The sequence below is a fragment of the Triturus cristatus genome, chromosome 10 (genome assembly GCF_964204655.1).
Source record: "Triturus cristatus chromosome 10, aTriCri1.1, whole genome shotgun sequence".
Taxonomy (NCBI): Eukaryota; Metazoa; Chordata; class Amphibia; order Caudata; family Salamandridae; genus Triturus; species Triturus cristatus.
In genome coordinates, this window is record NC_140593.1 from 238,990,055 (window position 1) to 239,016,755 (window position 26,701).

General features: G+C 39.9%; 1 protein-coding gene across 1 annotated transcript in view; it reads right to left on the bottom strand.

Annotated features, from left to right (window-relative positions):
- ASNS (asparagine synthetase (glutamine-hydrolyzing)) overlaps window positions 1-26,701 on the bottom strand; it is a 245,567-nt gene that overhangs the window by 163,957 nt on the left and 54,909 nt on the right. The window contains exons 3-5 of the mRNA XM_085630875.1: window positions 19,567-19,804; window positions 10,291-10,476; window positions 2,832-2,933 (exon numbers count right to left, since the gene is read on the bottom strand). Coding sequence (XP_085487001.1) covers window positions 2,832-2,933; window positions 10,291-10,476; window positions 19,567-19,804 — 526 coding nt within the window. The remainder of the gene's footprint in view (window positions 1-2,831; window positions 2,934-10,290; window positions 10,477-19,566; window positions 19,805-26,701) is intronic.

Here is a 26,701-nt window from a genome sequence, read left to right on the forward strand (position 1 = left end):
GACAGCCTCGAGGGACACTCAACTCTATGACGCCAGCTCTCTAATAGCAGCTCACTTGCCAGTATCCCAGCAACAGAGAAAGACTACGAGACAACATATTCTTCTCTCTGTGATTCACACAACCTGACAATTTTGATTAACTCTCTCAGCAGCAGCAGAATCCAGCTCTGCCAAGGAAGTGTAACTAGTGTTTCATCCGTGTGAATATCCCAGTTACTTTCTCTCTAAATATTACAATAATTGGACAACACTGCCATCAACTGGTTATTTTTTCAATTGAATTTAAAATTTGCTCTTGCATACATTTTCTCTCCGGGTTTTACCAACAATGAGTTTCATTGTAAGGTTTCGCCCGAACAGCGCTTGCACTACGCTTGTGAAATCTCTTGTATTTAATATATCTTAAAAGGGGGCTCTTATCAGTTCCTATCACTGAATTACTGTGTTCATTCGCTTTTGTATGGAACTTTTTTTTGTTAACTTCGCTTGGTTGCAGCCATTTACAATAAGTCTACAAAAGCAGTTTACACGGTTTAGGCCCCATTCACTGGCAAGATAAGATCTCTTCCACGGAAAAGACAGGCAGCTTCTAACAATATGCTGCTGTATAAGGCATATGCTATAGCCGTAGAGCGTGTGTGGCATTTCCTATTCATGCCTCTGTACTTTTCTTTGCACTCTGTCGGCATTATTGGATTGATTTTCTCAGCGTAATCTATTGGTCATTAGATCAAATTCTAAATGTTGTAATAAACATTGTACATTAACAATAAAGTTAATATGCTAGAGAGATGCTATATTTTACAAATAAACAAGTGAAGTTACCTTGCAGACAATAGGGTCATGATTTCAATAGTGCAGTAGGTGGATTGGCTCGGGACCAAAAACTCCAGGCAGCCCACTAAACCCAGATTATTGCATAATTTTACTACTAAACAAGACAGTCACAAGAGCATTTATCTAGCAGGCAAGAGGGTTGTGATTTGAATGGTGCAGCAGGTGCAGTAGCACCAGGACCAACAGCTCTAGACACCCCACTAAACACCAAATATTGCTATATTTTACTACTAAACAGGCAGTCACAAATGCAGTTATCTTGCAGGGACTAGGGGCATGATTTGAATGGTGCAACAGCACCGGACCCAATTTGTCAGAACTCCTCTAAACACATAATATTACTATTGCATCCATTCATTCTATTATTTCCCTCTTTCACTTTTCAAAATGTTGCTATTACTTACCCGCACTATACCACTACTAACAGCACAATATACTGAGTTTTTTACATAATCAAGTTATAACACTATAACAAACTTTCTGTAACTTACATTGTACAACTAGTCAGTAAGCTACCACTTACAACAAAAAACAGCTTATTATTAATCACATAGGCGAAACCTAATGCATTTATCAATGCTTGTTATTTATGATGGTTTTATGATTATATATATATGTAAATTTATGATGCATGGTGAAATTGTGTGATTTTTGTTTTGATGTATTATTCAAAAACGTTTAACCCATTTAGTTAGACAAATAGTAATGTACGATGATGTGTCAGTAGTGTTACACATGATTAATGTCATAAGGGACATGCTAATAACCTTTAGCATATTTACAAATAACCAATATTTGCACTTGTGAATGTTCAGAACTATGTGGGAAACAAATGCAAAGTCGACAATTAAACAAATACTACTAGTAGTTTAAGAGAATTTAGGAATCTAAATATTATTCTATGGTGTCCCGCCTCCCGAGACCATGGGCAAATCTGGAGTCCAAGGGGGATGTGAACAGAGAAAAGCAAGAATATCTAGGTAAGAAAGTAAGAAAGGAGTCAGCTGCCACGATCTTGGACAGCTGTACGGGGTCTGCAGCGGTAGGGTCGGGGGGCGTCATGCAGACCGCAATGGAGGGGGGAGAGATTGTGTAGAAGAGGCGCAGGAAATGGAGGGAACTCACATCCGAGGTGGGAACCAAGGACAATAGAACCATGGAATATACACATCTCTTTTGCAGCTCGAGCTAATACCTGCACAGCACATGCATTGGCTGGTCATAATCTGGATGACATAAAAGGTAAGGACGTTTTGGAACTTACTGGAGATCTAAGTGATCATCTTTGGGGTTTAGTGTCTCCATGAGCACTTTTCTACTTTCTAATATTCAATGGGTGCATTCCAGTTTGAAAATTGTATACAGGGCCGGACTGGCCGTAGCGGGCAATGGGCAATCCCCCGGTGCGCCGCATGGGTGGGGGCCGGTTTTGGGACCCTGGGGACCGATTTTGTTACAGGGCCGTTTTTGCAGCATAGCTGCAAAATCGGCCCTGTAACAAAATCGGCTGAAAACCGGCCCTGGCAAAGAGCTCGGCGGCACCCCCAACCCCCCGCGGGGGAGGGAGGGGGGCGGCCGAGCACTTTGCCAGGGCCGGTGTTGGTTCCCAATCCCGCCCTGATTGTATACTTTACTCTGCTTTTATAGCAGAAGTTTCTGTTGCAACTTGGTACTGGTGGAATTGCACCAAAGTACATAGACGGGACTATCAGGAAAGTGTGGACGCAGCTGCTTTTGTAATTTGTAACGAATCTCTTTGGCTGCTACAATTGCCAGCAATCTTCCTGGCCTACTGTTACACAAACACCAAAAACCTGCAAAACGAGTTTACCAAATTGTGACTGAGTAAATAAAATACTGGATAGTTTCACTTTTGGCACTTGCTGCTGTATTGGGAATAAACAACGTGCATACACTATTAGTGTAGATATGTGATGTGCAATATTAAACGATTGCTTCACAAATACAATTGCATTTGTAGGGAGGCTTTTCACCTGACAAAAGGCAGCCAATCCTTCGGTGAGCCATCAGGCGTTTCCGGACAGCATTTTCCAATAGCAGCCGGACGTTGCTCTTCACAGTGTCACGGTCGTAACCTAAAGCAGCATCCGAAGCAAAACACCAAAATCATCATGTAAGTGCTAAGGAGGACTTCTTGTTCTGTGAGCAGTAATTATGGAACTGTGAATGAGCCGGTCAAATAAGGAAGTCAGTATATAAAGAAGAGAAGCTCTAGCAGGATAAATAAAGAGACATTATACCAAAATAAGTTATCACTAGTTAGCAGTAAAAGAAGTTTCCATCTATTGCTTAGACCACTAAACATACATTAATATTTGTGTTTATGAGCCAGGGCATCATTGTGATGTAGAAAGAGCCAAATTGTCATAGTTATAAACTCAAAAATTTAGTTTTGTCTTGATTTTAGGCAGAGAAATTCAAAATAACGTACATGAAGATTTTAATGCAATTAAAACGATTTCACATTAACATACTGTTATATAATCACATTATATATATATATATATATATTTATAAATATAGGGCCAGATGTATGACCATTGTGATTTGCAACTCGCAAATTGCGAGTTGCAATTTGCGAGTCGCAAATCACGATGTAGGACAGTGTCTCAGACACTGTTTGCGATTTCCAATGGGGTCGCAAATTGCATGCCTCATGAATATTAATGAGGCACTCACAATTTGCGACCCCATTGGGAATGGCTGGCCCTCCCAGGGATGGTGGCCTGCTGGGCTCAGCAGACCTCTATTTCTGTGACTGCTTTCACATAAAGCAGTTTTTTTTTTTAAATGCAGCCCATTTTCCATAAAGGAAAACGGGATGCATTTGAATTTTTTTTTTTTTAACGTTTTCATTTAATTTTTTATGGGCAGGTAGTGGACCCTGGGACCACTGCCTGCCCCTAAAAAATATTTTCCCCTGCATTCACAAAGGATCTCTTTTGCAAGTGCTTCACCACCTTTGTGAGAAGGGTGGTATACTGCGACTGTTTTGCAACCACAATTGCGGTCTCAAAACAGTCATACATAGGGGCTCAGACTCGCTATTACGAAGGGACGCCCTAAGAATTTTGATGTAAAATGGTTTGATCCACCCTGTAGAAAGGCCTTCACAGATTTAAGTAAGGCCCTGAAGAAGAAGCCTTAAGGTCTAACAATGCAGAGTAGTATATAAGGCCGCTCTACGTCAAAGGCGTAAGGAGATTCAGTTGACCTCCTGGGGGAAGTTAGTGCTGGCCTCTAGGCAGAAAAATCCCAAAGCTTTTTGGACGGTGGTGAACAACATTAGTTCTAGAGTGGTAATTAATAAATCTGTTTTGGGTTAACCATTTTAGTGAATTATATGGCTCTGGCTGCCATATTGAGAGCACTGAGACTGAGGTGGTTTTCCCATTATCAATAGAATTTACCCTGGAAGAAGCATGGGAGGTCATTATTAAGTCCCCATCTAGTAAGGCCCCTGGGCCAGATGGGGTTCCCATGGACTTGTACAAATCCTTTCCAGAGTTTTAGATACCTTTGCTGTGTAATTGCTTCAGTGCGTTTGCTAACACTGGCCTTCCTGACTCATGGTGCACTGCCCCCATTGCTCCCTTCTTTAAAATGGGTGATCCTCAATCCCCAGGTTGCTATCGACTGATTTCCCTACTGGATTCCTCTGTGAAGATTGATGGGAGGGTTGTGTTGGAGCACCTCTTGTGGTCAGGGAGTCGGGCATGCTGTCAGAGGTGCAGTACAGTTTCCGGGAGGGGCTGGGCACGGTGGAGCAATGTCTGAATTTATACTTGCTGATTAGTGAATATCCCATCATTAGGCAGGACTACATCTGTCTGGCCTTCATGGACCTGTTTTGCACCTTCAAGAGCGTGGTAAGATCTAAACTGTGGGAAAATCTGACCAACCTGGGGGTGGATGCCGGCCTAGTTGATTTTCCAAGTGTCCTACATTATGACCTTTCAGCGTCTGCTAGGTTTTGTCCCTCATGTGAGCATACAGATAGTTTTAAATTGGGGAAGAAGGTGTGCCTGGGCTGTGTCCGATTTTAAAATACATTATTAATACATTCAAGTCCATAAAAAGTGCCAAGAGGAAAATACAAAGGAATGTAGAAGCATAAAAGTTTATTAATGTAAAATTTGCGCTAATAAATACTATCACATTGTGCAGAGCAGTTAGTGTTTAAGGCATAAGATAAAGTGAGCTCATAACATAATATCATTAAAATTCAATAAGCGAGTGCCATAGACGTTTAGCATTTAGATTACAACAAAAGCTAGTAATAGGATATATGCCTTAATTGTATGTATATATGCATCAGCGATATTGATGGACTCAGAAATTGTATGTCCTAAAATGGTCTAATCTGTTTTCAATATTTATCTTGGTAGCAAATTACAAATATTTTGAGCTTCTTGAGTAATATTTAACGGCATAGCATTGCCATTGATAAAACTACATAGTTGGCGAAGAAGTATACCTGAGGGTACGAGCTAAAGTGTTAAGGCATTTTAAAATGGCAAATGCAATAAATATTCGAATACCAATTGATGGCTAAAAGTACTGTGCGGATTATGTCTTAGATTGAGTATCAAAATTGGGAGGATAGGTAATGGTCTAAGTCATTATATCATGTTGACCCAAATTAAAATATCTGAGATTGCATAGCAGCCTCCCATTTATCCCTGCTAATTATTCGAGTTATTGCTATATAATGAACGAGGGCAGTGTCTATTCAACTCTCTAGAAGCCCCAAGGTGCAATCACAGCTAGTTACTAACACTGCTCAGAAGACCAAAAGCTAAAATACCAAGCAATGTAGTCTTTTACAGTTACACTCCTTTGAGCTATCAGACAGTTTATATTGCTGTTTTGAGTATAAATGCTGATCATTTGGAAGCCCCCTGTGATAACCATGTGGAGTTGGCAATACACTGTTTGCTGCATAACCCCCTTTTTTCTATCCAGGCAGTTTACAATAAGGCAGCCACACTTGAGGGGTCTGGAAAAAAGGCTGAGGTCCTGAGTTTATTAACCACTCTGTCCAGACATTTTATGAGGCTACCAGCAATTGCTTGAGGATAAGCTTCTTTCAAGAGAAATTTAACAGCTGTGATATTTACCTTGTTCCTTGTTTGATTAATAGAAGGCGTAGCAATCTTCTGCACTAGTCTAATATGGAGGGGCATATACAAATTCAGCTAGTGATTCCTGGAGCAGGCAGCATTAGCCGCACATGTTGATGTTGGGTTGGCACATCCGGGGTGGTAAAAGATTCAGTGATGAGTAGTAACCCATCCGAAGTTGGCAAAACTTCATCACCTTATAATACACTGAGAATGTTTCAGTGATGTTTGAAGAGGCCAGCCCTTACTGGGTAAAACCTTGGGCATCACCCATATATCGGCAAGAAAATGGTTCCTGTATTACTTCATGCAGATGATGCCGTTATACTTGCTAGAACCCTTAACAAACAGTTTCAGGACTTTGTCAGCTTTATGGGGTCACTTGGCCTTGCCACTAATCAGTCTGAAACATTCACCATGGCCTGTGGCACCAAACATCTTAAGATGTGAGGTACTTGCCTACAAGTATGTCCCATTGCTTCTATCCAGGATTTTTCCTACCTGGGTGTAGTTTTCAATGCCAGTGGGAATTGGGGACCATGTAAACTTAAAGCCTCCAATAGATTTGTAAGTGCGGCTGGGTACATTTATAATTTAGCCACATGCATTGGAAGGAAACCAGTATCCCCCGTATTGGAGGTATACAGGATCAAATGTCTCTCCATACTTACATATGGGGCTGGATTATAGGGATACTTGAATACCACCTCCCTCCAGGGAGAAGAGAACAGGGTGCTGAGGTGTTTGCTGGGTTATTGTACACCAAGAGCTTGAGTATGTGGTGGTTATTATCAAGCTGTCCCCCCTCGCTTTGTGCTGTGCCATTTGGACAAACCCTCATGCTGGTTTTAATGAGGTGGTTATTCTTGACCGTTTATCAAGTGAAAGAGGCCTGAAAGTCCCCTCGTTTCCTTATATTAGAACAGAGTTGTAAAACCTGGGCAGGCCAGACTTCTTTTCTGCTCCTCTGCTATTTCTAATGTGGATCCAACTTAGGTCAAGAAGACCTTTAGTTCTTTGAGACTTTGATTAAGGAAATAAACCGAGCTGGTAAAAATCACTGCAAGGGACTAGGCGAATATCCAAACCTTGCCAGCATTGGAGCCATACCTAAAATGGGTGGATAGCTCCTGCAACAGACTGTTTTTAACCATATTCAGACTGGTTTTTATGAGATGGCACCTCAGCATCCTCCTTGGCCGATTCAATCATTATAAAGTCTTAATTTGCAAATGTGATGAGTTATCTATATTGCTTTTACTAAAAGGTTTTCAATCCTTGTACTAAGTATGAGCAGAATTTGAAGATATGGTGGTGCTTTGGTGTCTTTACAACAGTTGAATTATTCCTCTCTTTGGGCCAGCATCAGCTCCTTATTAAAATGGGACATTGAAAAAAGGAACTCAATGTTATTTAATTATGAGCATCTTAATGGTTTTTGAATTTTCCGATAGATGTTCATTTTGGGTCAGTTTGTTTTTTGTCTAAGAGATGAAATTGTGGTTCATAACACGTCCTGAATTAACCCCATCTGAATAGCTTGCAATGTGAAATCTTATTGTAATCTATTTTGTAAAGTGTTTCGGTCATTTTATACATTTATTATTCTCATGAATTTATATTTTCTGATGTATTTTGAAAATGGAATGTTTTGATTATTTATTTGCTATTTATGTGTTGTACTTTTATGGTTACTTTTGTAGCCGAAATAAAGGTTTTGATTCGAGTATAAGATACTAAAATTATCAGGCAGAGGAAACAGCAAATCCTGATCCACTGGTTGTTAGGTACATTGGGGGAAAGGGCCTCTTGAAGCTTGTCGTGTCCCTGTAACTACCCAGCAGGTCAGCCAACTGACCCTTCGAGTCCACTTCGTTGTCCTCAGTACAAGAGCGGTCAGGTCCAGTCCTCTAGGGCTACTCTCGGGTCACAGACAGAAGGCCATCTGTTCTTCTGCAGGTCTAGAAAGTGTTCTGTACAGGTACATTTGGGTGCCACATTTATGCTTGGCACCAGCTAGTAGGTGGTGGAGTCTCCTGGGCACTTTCTTACCAATGGGATAAGTTCTTGGGATCAACCCTACCCACTTTTTCATAGTTCCTGTTTGCCTTACTGTAAACAGGAGCAGAGTGTCATGTTTTGGGGTATTTTCAATAAGGTGAAAGTCTTTGACCACACTAAACATGGGCTCTGAGTGTTGAGGGTGTGAAGGGAAGTACACTATAGTAATCACAAGTGCCTTACCACATCTAGCGCTAAAATCTAGTTTTCACAACAAATTCAGAGACAGAGGTCTGAAAGGACAAAAGCATGATCCTCAGCAACCAGACAGGGCATACACAAGAACTGTTTGGGCATCCTGTTCTCTCTTTTTCAACTGAACCAGTATTATATTTGTCTCTACATACTAGTCAGGTGGGATTTGACTCTGTGGTGTCAACAGAATGCCCACCTTGCATATTCTATTGAGCTCAGAGTAGTCATATCTGCCCATTTAGGACTGACTATTGAGTGCTCCAGAGAATAATTTCTCACCTCTTTCCAAGCAGAGCACAGGCTGGGAGTTTCTAGGGATGTAATGCAGATTACCCACTAGGAACATCAAGCACGGAAAAGGTAACTTTTAAAAGTTACTTTCCCTTAATATTTATCAAAAATCCAACCTAACCATTGAGTTGGATTTTTAATAACTAATAAAAATTAATTTGTAATTATTATTATTTTTTTATCTGATCCCACTCGCGAGATACAGTATTAATGTTTTAATTTGTTCTGATTTTCTACATAGGATAGCTATGCCTGCCATAGTGCAAATAGTTTTGGGGCAATGTCACTGTAGGGACATGGTAATAATAATGTTCTACCTGTCTCACTTTTAAATATCATGCACCCTGCCTTGTGGACTGCAAGGACTACATATGGTTTACTTACTCATATTTGAAAGGGAGGTCATTAAAGGGTTATTTACATAGGTCGGTCTGTAGGTTTTAGATGTCAGACTAAGCGGCGTAGTACTTAATCGATGTTTCCACTGCCACTACAGTGGATTACACAATAGGTGCTGCAGTACACATGTAGCACTTAAGCTCCAGGGCCTGGTGGCAATTTGTACACCATACACTAGAGACTTTAGAGCAAGTTATATGATTCACTCACAAACAAACCTATTTAATCGTGTTTAAAGGGGAAGCACAGAACATGTGTTAATAATGAGACACAACTATGTACCATGAAATGTAAAACTCCCAATCAAAAACTTAAACAAAAAAAAGGGGGGAAGCACCGGAGCTTTCTTCTGAATTAGTGTACAGAGTTCTAAAGCCAACGGAAATAGTGTTAAAGAAAAGTTAAAAAGTGACTTCACAGAAAAGGCGAATTTCCTAAACTGCCTTATCTGTGGCTGATTTTCCCTTTGTTTTGCCCTTCACAGGAAGCGATGTCCAGTGTCCAGAGACTACCAGTTTCCAGGGAGCTGCCTCCCTTTGCACTCTGGTGACAGCATGACACACTGAAGATGATGTTCTGTAGGAATATCTCCTACACAATACCAGTCTGAATTCATTTCACAAAGCAGCATGGAGACTGCTACCTTGTTAATCATAGATAATGCCCTCTTGACCTCTGCCTCCTGCTATTGCTGTGCCTCTCAGTTGCCAACACAGTCGTAAATCCCACCCTCATATGCTGCCTGGATGTCAAATGAGAAAAACAAAGCAGCACACCTTTTCCATCTGTGTACTGGGGAGCTGGAAAGAGATCCTGTATCGATCAGAACCTCTCCAATGCTGCTCCAATTTATGAAAGAGTTAAAGGTTCATCTCTTTAATGAACATGCATTAACCATCCACAGCCCAGCTACCTCCTGTTGACTTTATGCTTCTTTGACTCTGTACAGTGCTCCACTGCATTTTGCCTAGATTTGTGCATAGAAGTACCATATACATACTTTCATATATACATGACCTAGATTGTGTATTCACATGAATTGTTCTATTTAACTGTAAGCTCTTTTTTTATTTTACAATGTCCCAAGTCAAGTACCTATGTCAGATCATATTCAAGAAAATATTTTTAAAAACCTGCAAAGAATACAAAGAGTATGCACTAATACATGAGGCTGTAAAATACTGATTGAGGATTCCACTGAATTAATCACAGTATAGGTTAGCTCTGGTACGCCACGGTAAAAGCAGCTTCAGATATTTGTACCGCTGAGCTGTCAAGATACTGTGATGTGTAGAAGATAGAAACAGATCATCAATCATGATTGTCCCAGTAAATCTGTAGGACAAGGTAATGGTTTATTTACCTGATTGTAGATTTTTCACTGTATCATACGCTGCATGCAAAGGTTCATTATTACATGAGTGGAATTTAACCAGTTCTGTTGACACAACTTTTCCATTTTGTTTCAAGTCAAATACTTGATAGTGCCCTGGAAGGAAAGGTTCCACCTTTGGAGCAGGGGTCATTGAGTGCTTCAAATTGATAAGGCCTGTACAGAACAGAAATTAAGCACATAAGCAAAATATTTAATATAAATATAGGCATAATACTGGTCAGCAGCGATGGACACACTTTAAGTACCATGAATCTATAAGAAACATAAATAATCAGGATTGAATAAAAGAGTGAACAAATATAGCAAAGCATTCAATTGTCAAAACATTTGCCTTCATGAGGTAAGTGGTATATTGCAGGACATCAAATGGTAAAAAGGCTTCTTTTCACACAGTGAATATAGCCCGACTGCCCATATAAATTCACACCTATTAATCAATTGTTCATCACACTGAATCACTTCACCACTGGCCAGTCACCTAGGATCCTCATTACCCGTGCACTGCCCGGCAAGCACATTTATGACTGTAGTTTCTCTTCTCGTATCGCAAAACATTTCCATCACAAACCTTTTTTACGCTATCAACACAAGACCCTACTTTTAAATAAAAATACAGGCAAATGGATGACTGCGGCCTTTTAGCCCTCTCCATCCCCCACCAGTTTTGTTATATCGCTCAATTTTTTCAGACACAGCTGAGGAAGTTGAATACAACTTAAATTTCAACAGTTAGCACTGTTCCCTATTCTGAAAGTTCTATGCGCAAGCCATAGAAATGTAAATTTTTCAGAGATTTGCAACTTAAATGTTTCGCTCACCCAATTGTCTTCAAATGGAAAATATTTTACCACCAGCAGAAATCTCTTCCACTAACCTACTGTAAAAATAAGGGTATTGCTAGCCATTAGAGGTAAAATGTGTGAGATTGTGGTTGTTCACCATATTGCACTGCACCATTCTATGATATTCCCATTTCCCGCCTCTAAGTTACACTTACCACTGTGGAAAAGTCAACACATGTAGTAGACTGTCTACTGTCTTCATCTGTATTTACAAATACAGAGCCTGTATTTTTTCTAGATGCTCGAAAGTATTTCCAGATTAAACACAAACAATTGAACATTGAATAAAGACTAAAAGTATGAATACAATGTAACGTTTTTCTTTATTTGCCCTTTATTTCCTTGTTATGATTTTATTTTATGTTACTCTTTTTCAAAAAGTGTGTCATAAGCTTAATGAGCCAATTTAGGCTGAAATGAATAAGAAATGGGACTGGGTTTACCAGTCACTGAACACTAAATTCCAGCCAGGGTGACCAGATTTAATTCCCTCTCCATCACCAATTGTGCAGAACTTATTGCTCTGCTTCCACATTGGGCAAAACTGCTGAAAAAGGTGGACACCCCAACCCAAGGGCTTTGCTGAAACAGATGGCCCTCTAGGAGACATGCAGAGTAGGTTTAGAACAGGGCTCCGCACAGCACCAGTGATTACATCTAAGATGGATGATTTGCATGAGCTGGTTGATGGTGGAAGCGAGAGCTGTGGTTTCTATTGGACCTTGCTACAGTCTTTGATATAATCAACAACCATATTGTGCTAAGAAGCTTAACTTATAATGCAGTATTTGGTGAAGTCTGTTTTGCAATTAGCCAAGCCCTTTCCTACAAAAGCAAATCTCAACAACAGATTGCATCTTTTTAATCAGAGGTTAGAAGAATGCTTGTTATTTATTTCGGTTTAGTGAAACACAACAGCTAAACAGCTTTGGACACATTATTTCCCTAAATAACAAGCATTTGCAATGCAATAGGTCTCGCATTTGCGAACTTTTAAGCTATTTGCATTGCAAATGACAATGCCTGTGGAGCTCCACAGGGACATCTAGTAACAGCCACTGGTATTGCATCCATTTGTCTACGGAGCATTTGTTTTTTTTGGTGGAACGAGGCTTACCAATCGCAGATGGAACTACGGGGTACCGCCTTTCAAGAAACCAAATAAACCACCCCAGAACTGTATCTCCCATATCCCGGATACAAGTGTTCCACAATCCCGGAAGTGTTTGAAGCCGCTCCTAGATCTTTATTCCAGGGCTCGTGCTTTACACGTTTGCAGGCTGTGGTACACCTAATCACTTACATATGACATGTTTCATACTTTGACTCGACAATAATCAAGAAAAGCTATAGCCAAGTCAAAATGTCAAAGCGAGAACAGAAGTAATGAGCCAAAGCAGTCTGTGCATTTATAAGGTGCAGCGGAGATGGATCCAACTGCAGAATTAGAGGAATGCCTGCGTCTGTGAAGGTTGTGACAGTGCCAAGTCTGCGCAAAACGGGGAGAGCAGAAACTAAACTTTGCCTTTGAAGAAACCACCTAAACCTCTCAAGAAACCGCCTAAATCACCCCAGAACTGCATCTCTTATACCCCGGAAACATGTGTTCCACAATCCCGGAAGTCATAGGTTTTTATTCCAGGAAGCATTATTTACACGTTTGGCTGTGGTACAAGTAATCACTTACATCTGACCTCTTTCATTCGTCAGCTCGACAACAATCAAGAAAAACTGCAAGTCAAAATGTCAAAGACAGGACAGAATTCACAAGCCAAAGCAGTCTGTGCATTTATTAGGTGCAGAGGCGATGGATCCAACGGCAGCATTAGAGGAACGCCCGCATCTGTGAGGGTTGCGACAGTGCGAAGTCCGTGCACAACGGGGAGAGCAGAAACTAAACAACAGAAAAGAGATCTTAATTCTTCCTGGGACCAATTAAATGCAGTACCTCAAGCGGTTACTAGATGTCCCTGCGGAGCTTCATAGGGACATTTAGGAACATCCTGTGGCACTGCACACAAGAGGGGACGAGCGGGCCTCGGCATCCTCGGCTTGGGGATGCTGACTCTTACTTCACATCTACTTCTATCTAACTCGGCGGGGCACGAGATCTTTTGTCCTTAAAAATCGTGAATTCTTGTAAGTACCGTTAGGCGGTGTTTTCCGCGAATGATTCATTGCTTTCTCTCAGTGCTTCAGTGCACGCTAGTTGGGGCAGGCGATGCTGCTGAAACTTAAAACCGATAGCTGCAGTGTGCCGAGCACCACCAGCACCTTGTGTGGGGATTGTCACTTTAAGGAACTAGATGATACACCCTCCCCAGCCGCCTGAGGGCTATTTTGCTTTTAAGGCTGGCATCATGTGAGAGAGAGTGCATTTCAAGGGCATTAAAATTCAATCACAAAATACCAGTGCAGGTGTGTTGCAACCTCAGCTGCAGCGAAAGGGCTAGCAGCCATTTGCTCCCGAACTACTGCTGTAAATATATATAATACAAGCATCAATCTCTTGTCTTTACGGAGCCATGTGTTTCTAATTAGAAACACATGGCCCCATAAAGATAAGAAAGTGCTTTGCAACAGCAGCAAAGCAGGCGACCCAGTCCGGATCAGAGGCGAAAGGGCGTCAACAAAAAACCCTAATTTCCAATGGCAGGCCACCGGTTAGCATAAACGGTGACGCAAGCCAGTGGAAATGAGTGGCGGGGCTTCGAGTCTCTTTCTGAACACCCCTCATCCACAAAATCTCTCGCCGAGAGAGCAGCGCTTAGCGCAGCAATGACAGGCGAAACCTAAAAACTGCACAATTGACCACTAGAGAAGCATGATACCGACCACATGACAGTAATCAATGGTCCATTTGAAAGACCTCACAACTTGGCCTGTTTAGTTTGTTGCTTAGCTCCCAAATAAGTATTCCTTTCCACATTGTTTTGTGGTATTCTGCATTAATTCCACCGATCTAAATTGCTTGGGGACAGAGGTAACCCAGGCCAGGTTCTACGCATATTAAATACTGGCTTAACATAAACTGTTTTAATTTACATTTCTATCAACTATTTTGCTATGCAGTGTTCAAAAGGCTCGGTGTATCCTCTGATTGGACGGCTAGAAGCAAGTCCATGGTGGGTACATATGTATAGTCCAGGCTTTATAAGCCTCTAGATAAGGAAGTTATAGGGTATCATAGAAGAGACTGCCTAAAGTAATCAGTGAGCGGCAAGGATTGGCCTAACAGCTAAGGGGGTGAGAATGTGGCTGATTGGCTAGAACGGTCGGCCTCGAAGCAGGGGAACCGGGTTCGGGTCTCGGCAGGGACACTCACCATCCTGTGATTCTGGGCAAATCATTTAATCTCCCCGTGCCTTACAAAATGAATGTGGCCCTATGTAACGCAATTGGTGCTCTGATACCCTCGGATCAAGTTTGTGCTATATAAAACTAAAAAAATAACCAGCATTGGTGAATGCATTAGGTTTTGCCTATGTGATTAATATTAAGCTGCTGTAAATTGTAGCTTGCGGAGTAGTTGTACAATGTAAGTTACAGAAAGTCTGTTACAATGCTATGACTTGTTTATGGACAAAAAAGCTATATATTATGATGTTGCTAGTGGTCTAGTGTGGAAAGGTAATAGCATCATTTTGAATATTGTAATGAAAGAGGGAAATAGAATTAATGTAACAGCAATGTTTGGTGTTTAGAGGAGTTATAGTAACTGTCACTGCACCTGCTGCACCATCTAAATCATGTTCCTAATGCCTGCAAAGTAACTGCACTTGTGACTTCCTGTTTAGTAGCTAAATATAGCAACATTAGGTGATTAGTTGGGTGGCTAGAGCTTTTGGTTCCGATGTTACTGTGCCTGTTGCACCATTAAAATTATGACCGTAGTGACTGCTAGATAACTGCACTTCTGACTGCCTGTTTAGTAGTAAAATTGAGCAATATGCTGTGTTTAGTGGGGTCCCTACAGCTTTAGGCCCCTGTGTCACCGCATCTGTTGCACCAATTAAACTATGCCCCTTTTAACTGCAAGCTGACTGCAATTGCGACTGCCTGTTTAGTAGTAAAATATATAAATATTAGGTGTTTAGCGGAGTTCTGACAACTATTGGGCCAAGTGCCACTAGACCTGCTGCACCATTCAAATCATGACCATAGTGCCTGAAAAATAACTGCACTTGTAACTGCCTGTTTAATTATAAAATATAGCAATAATCGGTGTTTAGTGCAGTGCTGAGAGCTGTAGGTCCAAGTGCCACTGCCCCTGCTGCACTATTGAAATCATGGACTTAGTGCTTGGTAGAAAACTGCACTAATGAGTGCCTGTTTAGTTCTGAACTATAGCAATATGAGGGGATGTATGATATTACAACGCGGGTTTTTACCACGCGTGCAGTTACATCGCATGCGTTACAACGCATGCGATGTTACAACGCTATGCCATTAGAACGCAAGTCTTTACATCGACTTGCGCTAGATGGCGTGCTGACATTAAAAAAGTGTAATTTACTATTCCAACTCCAGTCCACTTAACAGTAGGGAAGGTGTTGGGATAGTAAACTACACTATTTGTAATGTTAGCACGCCATCTAGCGCAAGTCGATGTACAGACTTGCGTTCTAATGGCATAGCGTTGTAACATCGCATGCGTTGTAACGCATGCGATGTAACTGCACAGCGTGGTAATAACCGCGTTGTAATGGCTGTTCCCCAATATGAGGTGTTTAGAGGAGTTTTGATAACTTTTGGGCCTGGTGTCACTGCATGTGTTGCACCATTCAAATAATGTACATTTTGCCTGCAAGATAACTGCACTTGTGACTGCCTGTTAAGCAAGTAGGCGGCCAAAGTGCACACACTGTACAGGAACACAAAGAGCCAAAGTGGTCCGTCGCGTGGTGGAAAGAGACATGCTGATCACGTGTTTAAATGTGTGGCAAAAATACGAATTTTATTGAGTTAAATCCGCAAAGTGCCAGTGCGGTTGCATGTAATAAATGTGACAAAGTTAGATAAAATAAGGAAAAGGAATGTATAACATAGATTTCTTGTCATTTATGCTCCCTCAAATATATTTCGTAAAAGGTGTTTTCCCAAATGTGCTTGTATTATTTTAAGAACTCAGGGTCTGATTCACAAAGGTAAACTTAGACCAAAAGTCTAAGTTTATACCTGAAGTCTAACTTTACTACTATTAATTAATTAATCAGCCAACTTTTGTGAGACACCTTCCACTGTGCACAGCTGCAAAATAGTGATGTGGGATATGACTTGGGTCCTTTGCCCTCTTCTGACATGCGGTGCTAATTAAAATTTTCATAATCATAACTAAGGAGATTATGAGGGAGTCCTTTGCCCCAGTGTCCTCTCCATTGTTTAATAGAGAACATAAATTATATAATTTGCAACAGAAACAATAGTCCAGTCTCATGATACATACCATTACCCAGAAACTTGTGTGAATAGATTGTCTTACTCAACAATAGGGAAAAATATCAGATGCAATAAATGTGTGTGCGTGTTTCTGTCTGTATTTATAGCTCAGTCTTCGTTTTTATGTGTTATTACTTCTATCCTCTTTCTTCTTTCTGTCTTTTAGTCTCTTAGACATTCAATTGAACAAAAATTATATAGATACAATATAACAACTGACACGTTTTGTGATACAACATTGTTAATGCAAACAAAATATAAATCATATATATTCAACTTATAAATAACCACTTCATTGTATACTTATGTGCCTTAATTTTTACAACTCATACAAAAAGTATACATCTCCAAACGTCCCACAGACAATATAATCATTATTTACAGTAAAACATATAATATCCGTTCTCTCCGGTAGGTCACGTTCAAGGACAGTCTGCATTATGGTTTAATAGACCTAATCATTGAGAGGGCTAAGGCAGAATACAGTAGGTATAAAAGGCTCTACAAGGTCGATGATGTCTCTTTCTGGGTCCTGATGAAGCCTTGGATTCTGGTGTCATAAACTCTGAGTGGTACAAACTTGCTAATCATAGCCTGCTGAAGTCCTCTTGGTTCCGGGATAACTTTGCAGTTTTTACCCATTCAGGATCTCTTCATGTGAAATTTGTTACTTTTTTAGAGCACAACATTTTCCAGTGATACAATGTTGTGAGCCACTTCAGGAAAACCTCAGACACCTCCGTAAGCAGATGCAGACAGAAGGGTCAGCCTCTTATGTAAGATCAGGTGTGTGCTGAAGTCTCTGGAGACAAAGCACTTCTTATAATATAATTGGCTATTGACAGGTGACTGAGAGTAAGCTAGCCCCAAAAAAAGTTCTGCAAATTCAATTCATCCAATTTTTGCAGCACTTCTGTTTTTTCATTGCCAAACAATCCCATAAATAACGATTCTGATGAATTCAAAGATAGCAGAACCTCCAGTGTACACAGCCTTTCTTTGGGCTGGCCTATTAAAATGAGAACCTTGTCTTCACCACTATCTAAAAACGACTCTGACGGATTCTAGGACCGGGCCCTTCAAGGGATGACAGGCGGCATTCTAGATACGGGGAGGCCATCTTCAAAGGTAAGCCAACATGTACTATAACTGTGTTAATGCCTATACTTTTTAAGTCCTCTGTGCTCTCCCCTTTCCTTATATACTTAGATAACTAAGGATAAATGTTGCGGAAATTAATTTCCTAATATTTCTGCCAGAGATCAGCCAGCAGACCAATTGCTCCCAAACATCCTTTGAACTATGCTGTGAGCTGAGAAAATCTAATTGCAGGCACTTGTGGGCTGAACCTGTCTCAGGCTTCACACAGATGAACAACTTTTTTAGACATATTCTTTGGATCATTTTCACCAAAATCCATATTCAGCAATTAATTGGATTTTTGATCAATATTACTTAACATAATAGTGTAATACCTGCTGCATGTCAGTCAGCAGGATTGGCCACGGCCTGCTGCCCTGACCACAAGTTAAACATAACACATGTTCAACACAACACTGGCCGTAGTGGGTCATCCTTACAAATTAATTTTAAAATCAATTGATGTTCTAAATTAATGTCAATGTGTGTGGCGGGGGGGCAATGCTCCCATGCCCTAGGGAAGAAACTGAAGCTGGGGAGGATTAGCACTTTCCTCGGGCAATCAAGAACGAAAATTTACAGACCTGTTGCACAGTTGGTTTCTCTACCCTTTTCCTAAGTCAACTTATGTAAAATTGGTCTATACTACAGAGAAAGACCTCAGAAATCTACACACTGATATCTCAGTTTTGAAACTTGTAACTGTAAGTACATGCCAACTACGCATTTGGCATGCCTCGCTTTTACACATTATGCACTAAGACACTGTGTATTGTGGGCTCCTAGGAACAACTTTTAAACGATTCACATGATTTGAAAAGTAGGTTCTCTAATGCCTATTTTTACAATACCAGCGTGCAAATATTTTAGATTCTCCAATCCTGTAGAAAAATTAATTTGCAAAATGTACAGCATTGAAGTACCTTACATTTAGTTTCACTACCACAAAAAGGTTTACACCAACATTCTTAAGAGGACTCATTTCATTCCAACATTGGTTCATGCTAATACAAGCTATGATATAGATAAGGATTTGGGTTGCAATTAAAGACATCTCAAACATTGTATTTTCAATTTCCAGGGAAATCTGAATAGTCTTGTCCATGATATATCTACGAAAATACATGAGCCACCTTTATACAATTCTGGACCTAATTTAGGTATCCAAGTACCTTTAGTTTCATTTAGTTTATGTTTCAGATATCTATGACTAGGTGTAAGAGTACTTTAACAAGTAGGTCCTTTCACACACTTCTTTTTTTCTTTCTTTGAAGAAGGTGACAGTATTTGCATGTTTAGCATTAAACTTTGTAATACATCTCTCAATTCTATCATGGGATTGGGAAATATTAGTTTTGTCTTTCAACTGCTCTTGCCTATTTGTATTCATTTATTTCTCGCCTGCTGCATGTAAATAAGGATATTTATATTTCGTTATGAAATTGTACTGACCGAAAAAATACTATTAGGTGGTATCAAAGTCCCCTTTCTCTTCACTGGGCATGTGGGGGCGATGCTCACCTTTTCCCCTTCATTTGATATTGGAACAGTGATACCTTGAGAAATCCATGTAAGGCGAACCATTCATGTGATCAAAATAACAGAAAGGACATATGCATGAAAACATGTACACAATCCACAAGGAAGCAAGACTGTCTGTTGTACATATGTTGGAAACGTTATTTGTAGCAAATTGTTTTTAAACAAGACTCCTTTAAAACATTTTGTAAGAGAGATGCATATTATTATGGAAATATGATTTTTGCATTATCAAAAGGTTTTTATACCTTAGAAAATTTGGCTAGACTGTGGGTATTATTACCTTTAGCCTCAGAGCAAACAGCCAAGAATCCATCATCTGTGAGAGCTTTGAAAAGTGGTCTCACTCCGTAGGTGTCTCTTCCCAAAAAGACCTTTCTGTTTGCTGTGTCCAAAAGAATGAATGCAAATACACCATCGAGCATGGAGGCTGTTTGATCAATCCCCCCTTTGTTGTAAAGATGAAGGATCACCTCACCATCTACCATCGTTTGATACTCAAATCCAAATTCCTTCTGCAGCTGCCGAGAAAATTATCAGAATAGGCAAAGGTATTATTTTAAAACAGCAAGACATTTTGCAAATACAACATATAAAAAGATCAGAATGGGAGAAAATGCTTTTCTTTTGCAGATTTACACTAGAGCAAGGTGTATTCTCTAAGTTTAAGCTGCTTGCTTTATAGCTTGGTGGATCTGGCCAACACAGATTGCTGTACTGTTTCCTCTTGACCTTTTTTCAAGCTACTATTAAGTGTCATTCAGATTCCATTACAGCAATCATGAAAGCTACCCCTCATTAGGGTGACCATCACCCTCAAGGTCATCATTAGGCACTGTATACTATTCTGGACTTTCATGTGATAACCTATAGCATTATGGGTGTGGTAGTCCTGTTTTACTTGCATTAAACTAATTAAACTAACATACCTGAAATTTTGAAGGTACGTATCTTTTATTAAACATTGCATAAGTACTTCAGGGCCTGGCTGAGGGGTCCCGCATTGTACGGCCGGCCGACGACTGAGCCAGCTCCCCTTCCGAAGTCCCTTAGGACAACATATATAAAACCTTTCCTAAGGCCTCCACTTCCTCAATGCCCCCTCCGCAGCGTTGCTGAAGCACTCAGGATGTCGGCTCTAGGACCTGTCAGGCATCCAGTCAAAGTAAACTCTGACTCCAGTTCAGCCTCCGCGTGGGCAGGAGAGGCACCTTTACTGAAGCTATGGGTATTTCCAGATCCATTCTGGTTGTTCTTTCTTCCACTGTCCTGAAGAGGCTCTGAATCCTAAGGGACAGAAACGCATCAACACCACCATATGGAGGAGTCTGCATTTCTTAATTTGTAAATCTCACAAAAGATAACCCTACGGACATGCTCTAAGGATACAGAGAGAAAATTAGGAAGCACTGCCATAGTATGTACAAACAACTGGAAGTCTGATGAGTTTATAGTAGCTACACAAATCAAACAATCAGAAAATGTACAGCACAGTATAATTTGTCCCCTTTTTTCTTGTCTGTTAATTTTGTATTATATATGTATACCTGTGTGTTATAAGTGTTTGTTTATGCATACTTCAGGTACCTGTACCCGGATTGAAGATTACTATGCATGCTAAACAATCAAAATAAATTATGCTTTGTATAATTAAATGCATCACCAGTGACTAATTTAAATTTGCACACTGAAATTACTGTCATAACAATTTATTCCCATATAATACCAGCTCTTCTGCTAATAAAGCTACCAGAGGGTGAGCTCATGCAAAATTAGGTGTGTACTTTACTCATCCGGACTAGAAGGAAGGGTCCTTTTTGGACTTGTCCCATTTGAAGGGTCATACCTGAACTTTTTGCCATCCTCCTAGTATCTTTTCTGCCCTGGCGTTGGTGGTTTTTGGACTCTGGGCATTTTATCACTGCTGTCCAGTGTAAAGGTCATGTGCTCTCTATGGTAAAACATGGTAAGATTGGTCTACACCTGTTTGGCGTATTTAATTCACCTATCAGTCCCTTGTAAAGTGGTATCTCAGATACCCAGGGCCAGTAAATTAAATGCTACTGGTGGTCTTGCAGCGCTGCTTGCGCCACCCACCAAAGTAGCCTTTCAAACCTGTCTCAGGCCTCTGCCATTGCAGGGCCTGCGCGCGCAGTGTACTGCCACTGTGACGTGGCACATAAAGTGGATGCCACATCTGTGACTCCCCTTTTACTACATATCAGTCACCCCTTAGGTAGGCCCTAGCTAGCCCTATGGGCAGGGTGCAGTGTAGATAAAAGGTAAGACATGTGCCTTAACTGTGTTGTATGTCCTGGTAGTGACAAACAGACATTTTGGTTTCTCACTACTGTGAGGATGCCCTCTCATAGGAATGCATTGGGGATTCCCTGATATATGGTTCAGTGGTAATTCCTGATATGAGAGGAGTAGTGTGATCAAGTTTGGTATATTTGGAATAGTAGTAATAAATGCTGCGCAACAGTGTTCACAGATTTATTATCACTATTTTAGAAATGCCACTTTTAGAAGTGGACATTTCTGTGTGCTTTGTGTCTTTGTGCCTGCCTGTTGTGTATTGCATGTCTGGCTCTGGAGAGACTGGGGAGGTGCAGTGGCTCCAGAGGGGCTGACTGAGTCAGCGCTAGGCGGAATGGGCCTGATCTGCATTTGGAGTAGTGGGAGGAGTAGCGCCTGAATAGGTCTGTGCCTGCCGTGTACAATGCTGGCTCCGCCCCCCTGTGGGGTGTCTGGGACCAGGACCTACACTGTCAATGGGGACTGTTGTGCACTTAAGTGCCCCCCAGAACTAGTTTGAACTGGGTCCCAATCACTGTGCCAGGGCAGAACAAAGAAGACATGCAGTATAAGTATTGGACACCAAAATCCTTTAACAGAGAGGCAATACAATAAAAGAATAACAATAATGATGGTACATAGCGTATTTCAAAAACAAGTATACATAAAGAAAGAATAGGTTCTTTTAATTGTTGTTGGTTGAACAAGCAGCAGAGAAACAGCCAACGCGTTTCGCCCAACAGCGGGCTTCCTCAGGGCTGTAAAGAACAACATACATTTTTCAGAAAATGATATTACTGAAATTACAAATATTACATTTAATATAATATATCCCACGAAAATTGAATATTAATCACATTGCAGAAAAACCATTAATCTTTAGTGATAGCTAGATAATTCAAGTCATCCTCTACCATAAATAATGGCCAAGAAGTGTGAGTGCCAAAGAATTAATAAAAATAAACACAAAAAAATCCCTAGAGAGAAGAAAGAAACTGAATGGGAAGAATGAAAGTGCCCATGAATGAAGAAAGGACATAAAAATCCTCCACATTATTGGGTAAAAACCATGTAACCAATAGAAAGGTTGATAAAAGGTTTATGTAGAACAACAAAACGCAAGAAAGGCCCAAATAGAACAACGAAGAAACCACGTGTACATAGACCAAAGAAACCAAGAAACCAAGAAATAGAGTACTCAAAAGACGCAACGAGTGAGACCTGTGAATTCTCAAAAAGACTCACCACAACTAAGTGTTGATTCCGTGATTAATTAACCAATTAATTTAAAAGGTATATCGGTAAATCACGAGTGGACAAAACATCCACATAAAAATCTCACCAAGGATTGGAGTGTAGTCCGATCCAGTCCAGAACCTAACGATTATCACGACATCAACTTTGGATCACTGTGTCAGAAAACATAATGGTATATGTAATGCTACAATCAATGCAACTAGTTTATTAGATGCCAAAAACCACCTATTTACTATATTCATGGTAACACAATAGTACCTCTGTATTGGAACGAAAAGTCTCATCAAGTGTCCAATATAGTAGGAATCAATCCAACGGAAAATTCCTCAATAGGTCACAACCAATAGAGGAAAGAGTTTTCTCCAAAAAGTTAGAAGTAGCCAAAACCATTCACTTCGATTGGTGAATTCTTATCTGAGCACTAGAAAAATAAATGAAAGAATTTAACTTAGTATTTCATATTTCATTATTTCGAGCCATGCGCATTGAATGTACCTTAGCGCCATTTAAATATTGGCGTTTTATAAACCTCATCCTGATCAGGATATATAATCAAAAAATCTTAAAATTAGGCCTACACGTGTAGTCATGTATATACTGTATTCGGCACCATGTCAAAATTATCAGTGTCTAATAGGTAAAAGTAGACCAATGTTTTTAAAAAAACAAAATTAGTAAGCATACACCGTACAGGTGATGTCAGCCAAACCGAGTTTTACGACTGACAATTAATCACATGTGTAGTAAGTTAGCGGCAGCAAAATGGTAATAACTGTTCGCTTAGCCCACCTATAGAGGTGAAGCTAAAGACGCAAGTTCCGATGTTAACAAGTACTAGCAACGTCATAATTACAAATGTTCGATTAATCCACCTATCAAGGTGAGTTATAAAACACGAGTTCCGATATTAACAGGTACTAGCAACACTTACTCAATACTTCTTATAAAAGCGACTCCATACCACTCCGAGTTCTGGGATCACGGAACCGCGAATGCTCTTCAAACATAGATCGGAAATGCGTCAGTTACCACGTGTCCTTAAATGGTCTGCCTGATTGGATAGGCATATTTACTTCCTCAAACCGTAGCGAGGTTTTTTATTGCTGCAACGATAACCGATGCATGTCTAAATGGCAATACGCCATATTTCCTCATTTTAGGAAAAACTCTTATTTTTATTTATTTGACTTATTTCATAGATGACATTAATTTGGATATCTTCAAAGTGTAAACCGGAAATAAAACACTGGCCACATAGCCCAAAACGGATTAGTCTATACATCCGATCGAGCTCACTACCCTGAACTCGGAAGTTGTTTAGTGTTAGAAGCAACCAAAAAACAACTAGAACGTCCCCAATAAGTTTCTTCACGATACAAATTCAAACAGTTTCAACAAAACTTTATCAAGTTTGACAACTCCATCCAGGCACATAGATCCAAAAGCGTATACACACAACGCTGCACAAACATGTTCTAATTTTCACCATTTTTATCATAACATAGTGTCAATATGAACACGAACGTAAAAACCTCAAAGAATCCTCCAAAATACAGAACTGTTCTTGTTTTCATCATTCCCATTTCCCATGGCGACAATGCGAATACAATCCGCAAACTCCAAGAAATCATCAACGGTACAACAAAACAAAGATTCAGGACACAGATACTCTAAGTGATGTGACCACCATTCATACAGCATTTAGCCAGAGGTTCATCAATCACAAGAGTAGAAGACAAGGACAAGACACTGGAGAGGGAAACAGACCCAAAAAACAAAAAGGATAAAGAACATGTAAAAAAGGTTAAGAACATATACAAATCGCCTATGCTGGGTTTTGATATCAACTTTGATCCAACATAGCACAGTACAAAGTCAAAACCAACATCCTGACCAAATATATGGGAATCTGATTGTAATCAACATAAATGTTTCAACATGAATGAAAGTCAGAAAATACCCAAATATAAAGGCGGACAAATATAATGCCAAACAGCTGACAGTATCACATCCAACTAACATAGTATGATCTGCTTAACATGAAGACAATCATCTATATCTAGAAGATATATCAGTGAAGTTGTTGGGTAACACAGTTTGGTAATAGGTTCACAATAATGTACAATATGGTAGAGACTAGCATGTCACTTATAACAGATAGTGCATCTCATTATCAGAATTCAGCCCTAGTGTGACAGATCTCAATTTACAAATCCATAGTGCCTCAAGTTGTCTGAGTCGTAACTCCCTGTTTCCCCCGCGTCTATCAGCGAGAACTTGATCAATTGCATGAAACTTAAATTTTGATTTGGGATATTCAGATCCCAGAACTCGGAGTGGTATGGAGTCGCTTTGAGAAGAAGTATTGAGTAAGTGTTGCTAGTACCTGTTAATATCGGAACTCGTGTTTTATAACTCACCTTGATAGGTGGATTAATCGAACATTTGTAATTATGACGTTGCTAGTACTTGTTAACATCGGAACTTGCGTCTTTAGCTTCACCTCTATAGGTGGGCTAAGCGAACAGTTATTACCATTTTGCTGCCGCTAACTTACTATACATGTGATTAATTGTCAGTCGTAATACTCGGTTTGGCTGACATCACCTGTACGGTGTATGCTTACTAATTTTGTTTTTTTTAAAGCACTGGTCTACTTTTACCTATTAGACACTGATAATTTTGACATGGTGCCGAATACAGTATATACATGACTACACGTGTAGGCCTAATTTTAAGGTTTTTTGATTATATATCCTGATCAGGATGAGGTTTATAAAACGCCAATATTTAAATGTCGCTAAGGTACATTCAATGCGCATGGCTCGAAATAATGAAATATGAAATACTAAGTTAAATTCTTTCATTTATTTTTCTAGTGCTCAGATAAGAATTCACCAATTGAAGTGAATGGTTTTGGCTACTTCTAAATTTTTGGAGAAAACTCTTTCCTCTATTGGTTGTGACCTATTGATGAATTTTCCGTTGGATTGATTCCTACTATATTGGACACTTGATGAGACTTTTCGTTCCAATACAGAGGTACTATTGTGTTACCATGAATATAGTAAATAGGTGGTTTTTGGCATCTAATAAACTAGTTGCATTGATTGTAGCATTACATATACCATTATGTTTTCTGACACAGTGATCCAAAGTTGATGTCGTGATAATCGTTAGGTTCTGGACTGGATCGGACTACACTCCAATCCTTGGTGAGATTTTTATGTGGATGTTTTGTCCACTCGTGATTTACCGATATACCTTTTAAATTAATTGGTTAATTAATCACGGAATCAACACTTAGTTGTGGTGAGTCTTTTTGAGAATTCACAGGTCTCACTCGTCGCGTCTTTTGAGTACTCTATTTCTTGGTTTCTTGGTTTCTTTGGTCTATGTACACGTGGTTTCTTCGTTGTTCTATTTGGGCCTTTCTTGCGTTTTGTTGTTCTACATAAACCTTTTATCAACCTTTCTATTGGTTACATGGTTTTTACCCAATAGTGTGGAGGATTTTTATGTCCTTTCTTCATTCATGGGCACTTTCATTCTTCCCATTCAGTTTCTTTCTTCTCTCTAGTGATTTTTTGTGTTTATTTTTATTAATTCTTTGGCACTCACACTTCTCGGCCATTATTTATGGTAGAGGATGACTTGAATTATCTAGCTATCACTAAAGATTAATGGTTTTTCTGCAATGTGATTAATATTCAATTTTCGTGGGATATATTATATTAAATGTAATATTTGTAATTTTAGTAATATCATTTTCTGAAAAATGTATGTTGTTCTTTACAGCCCTGAGGAAGCCCGCTGTTGGGCGAAACGCGTTGGCTGTTTCTCTGCTGCTTGTTCAACCAACA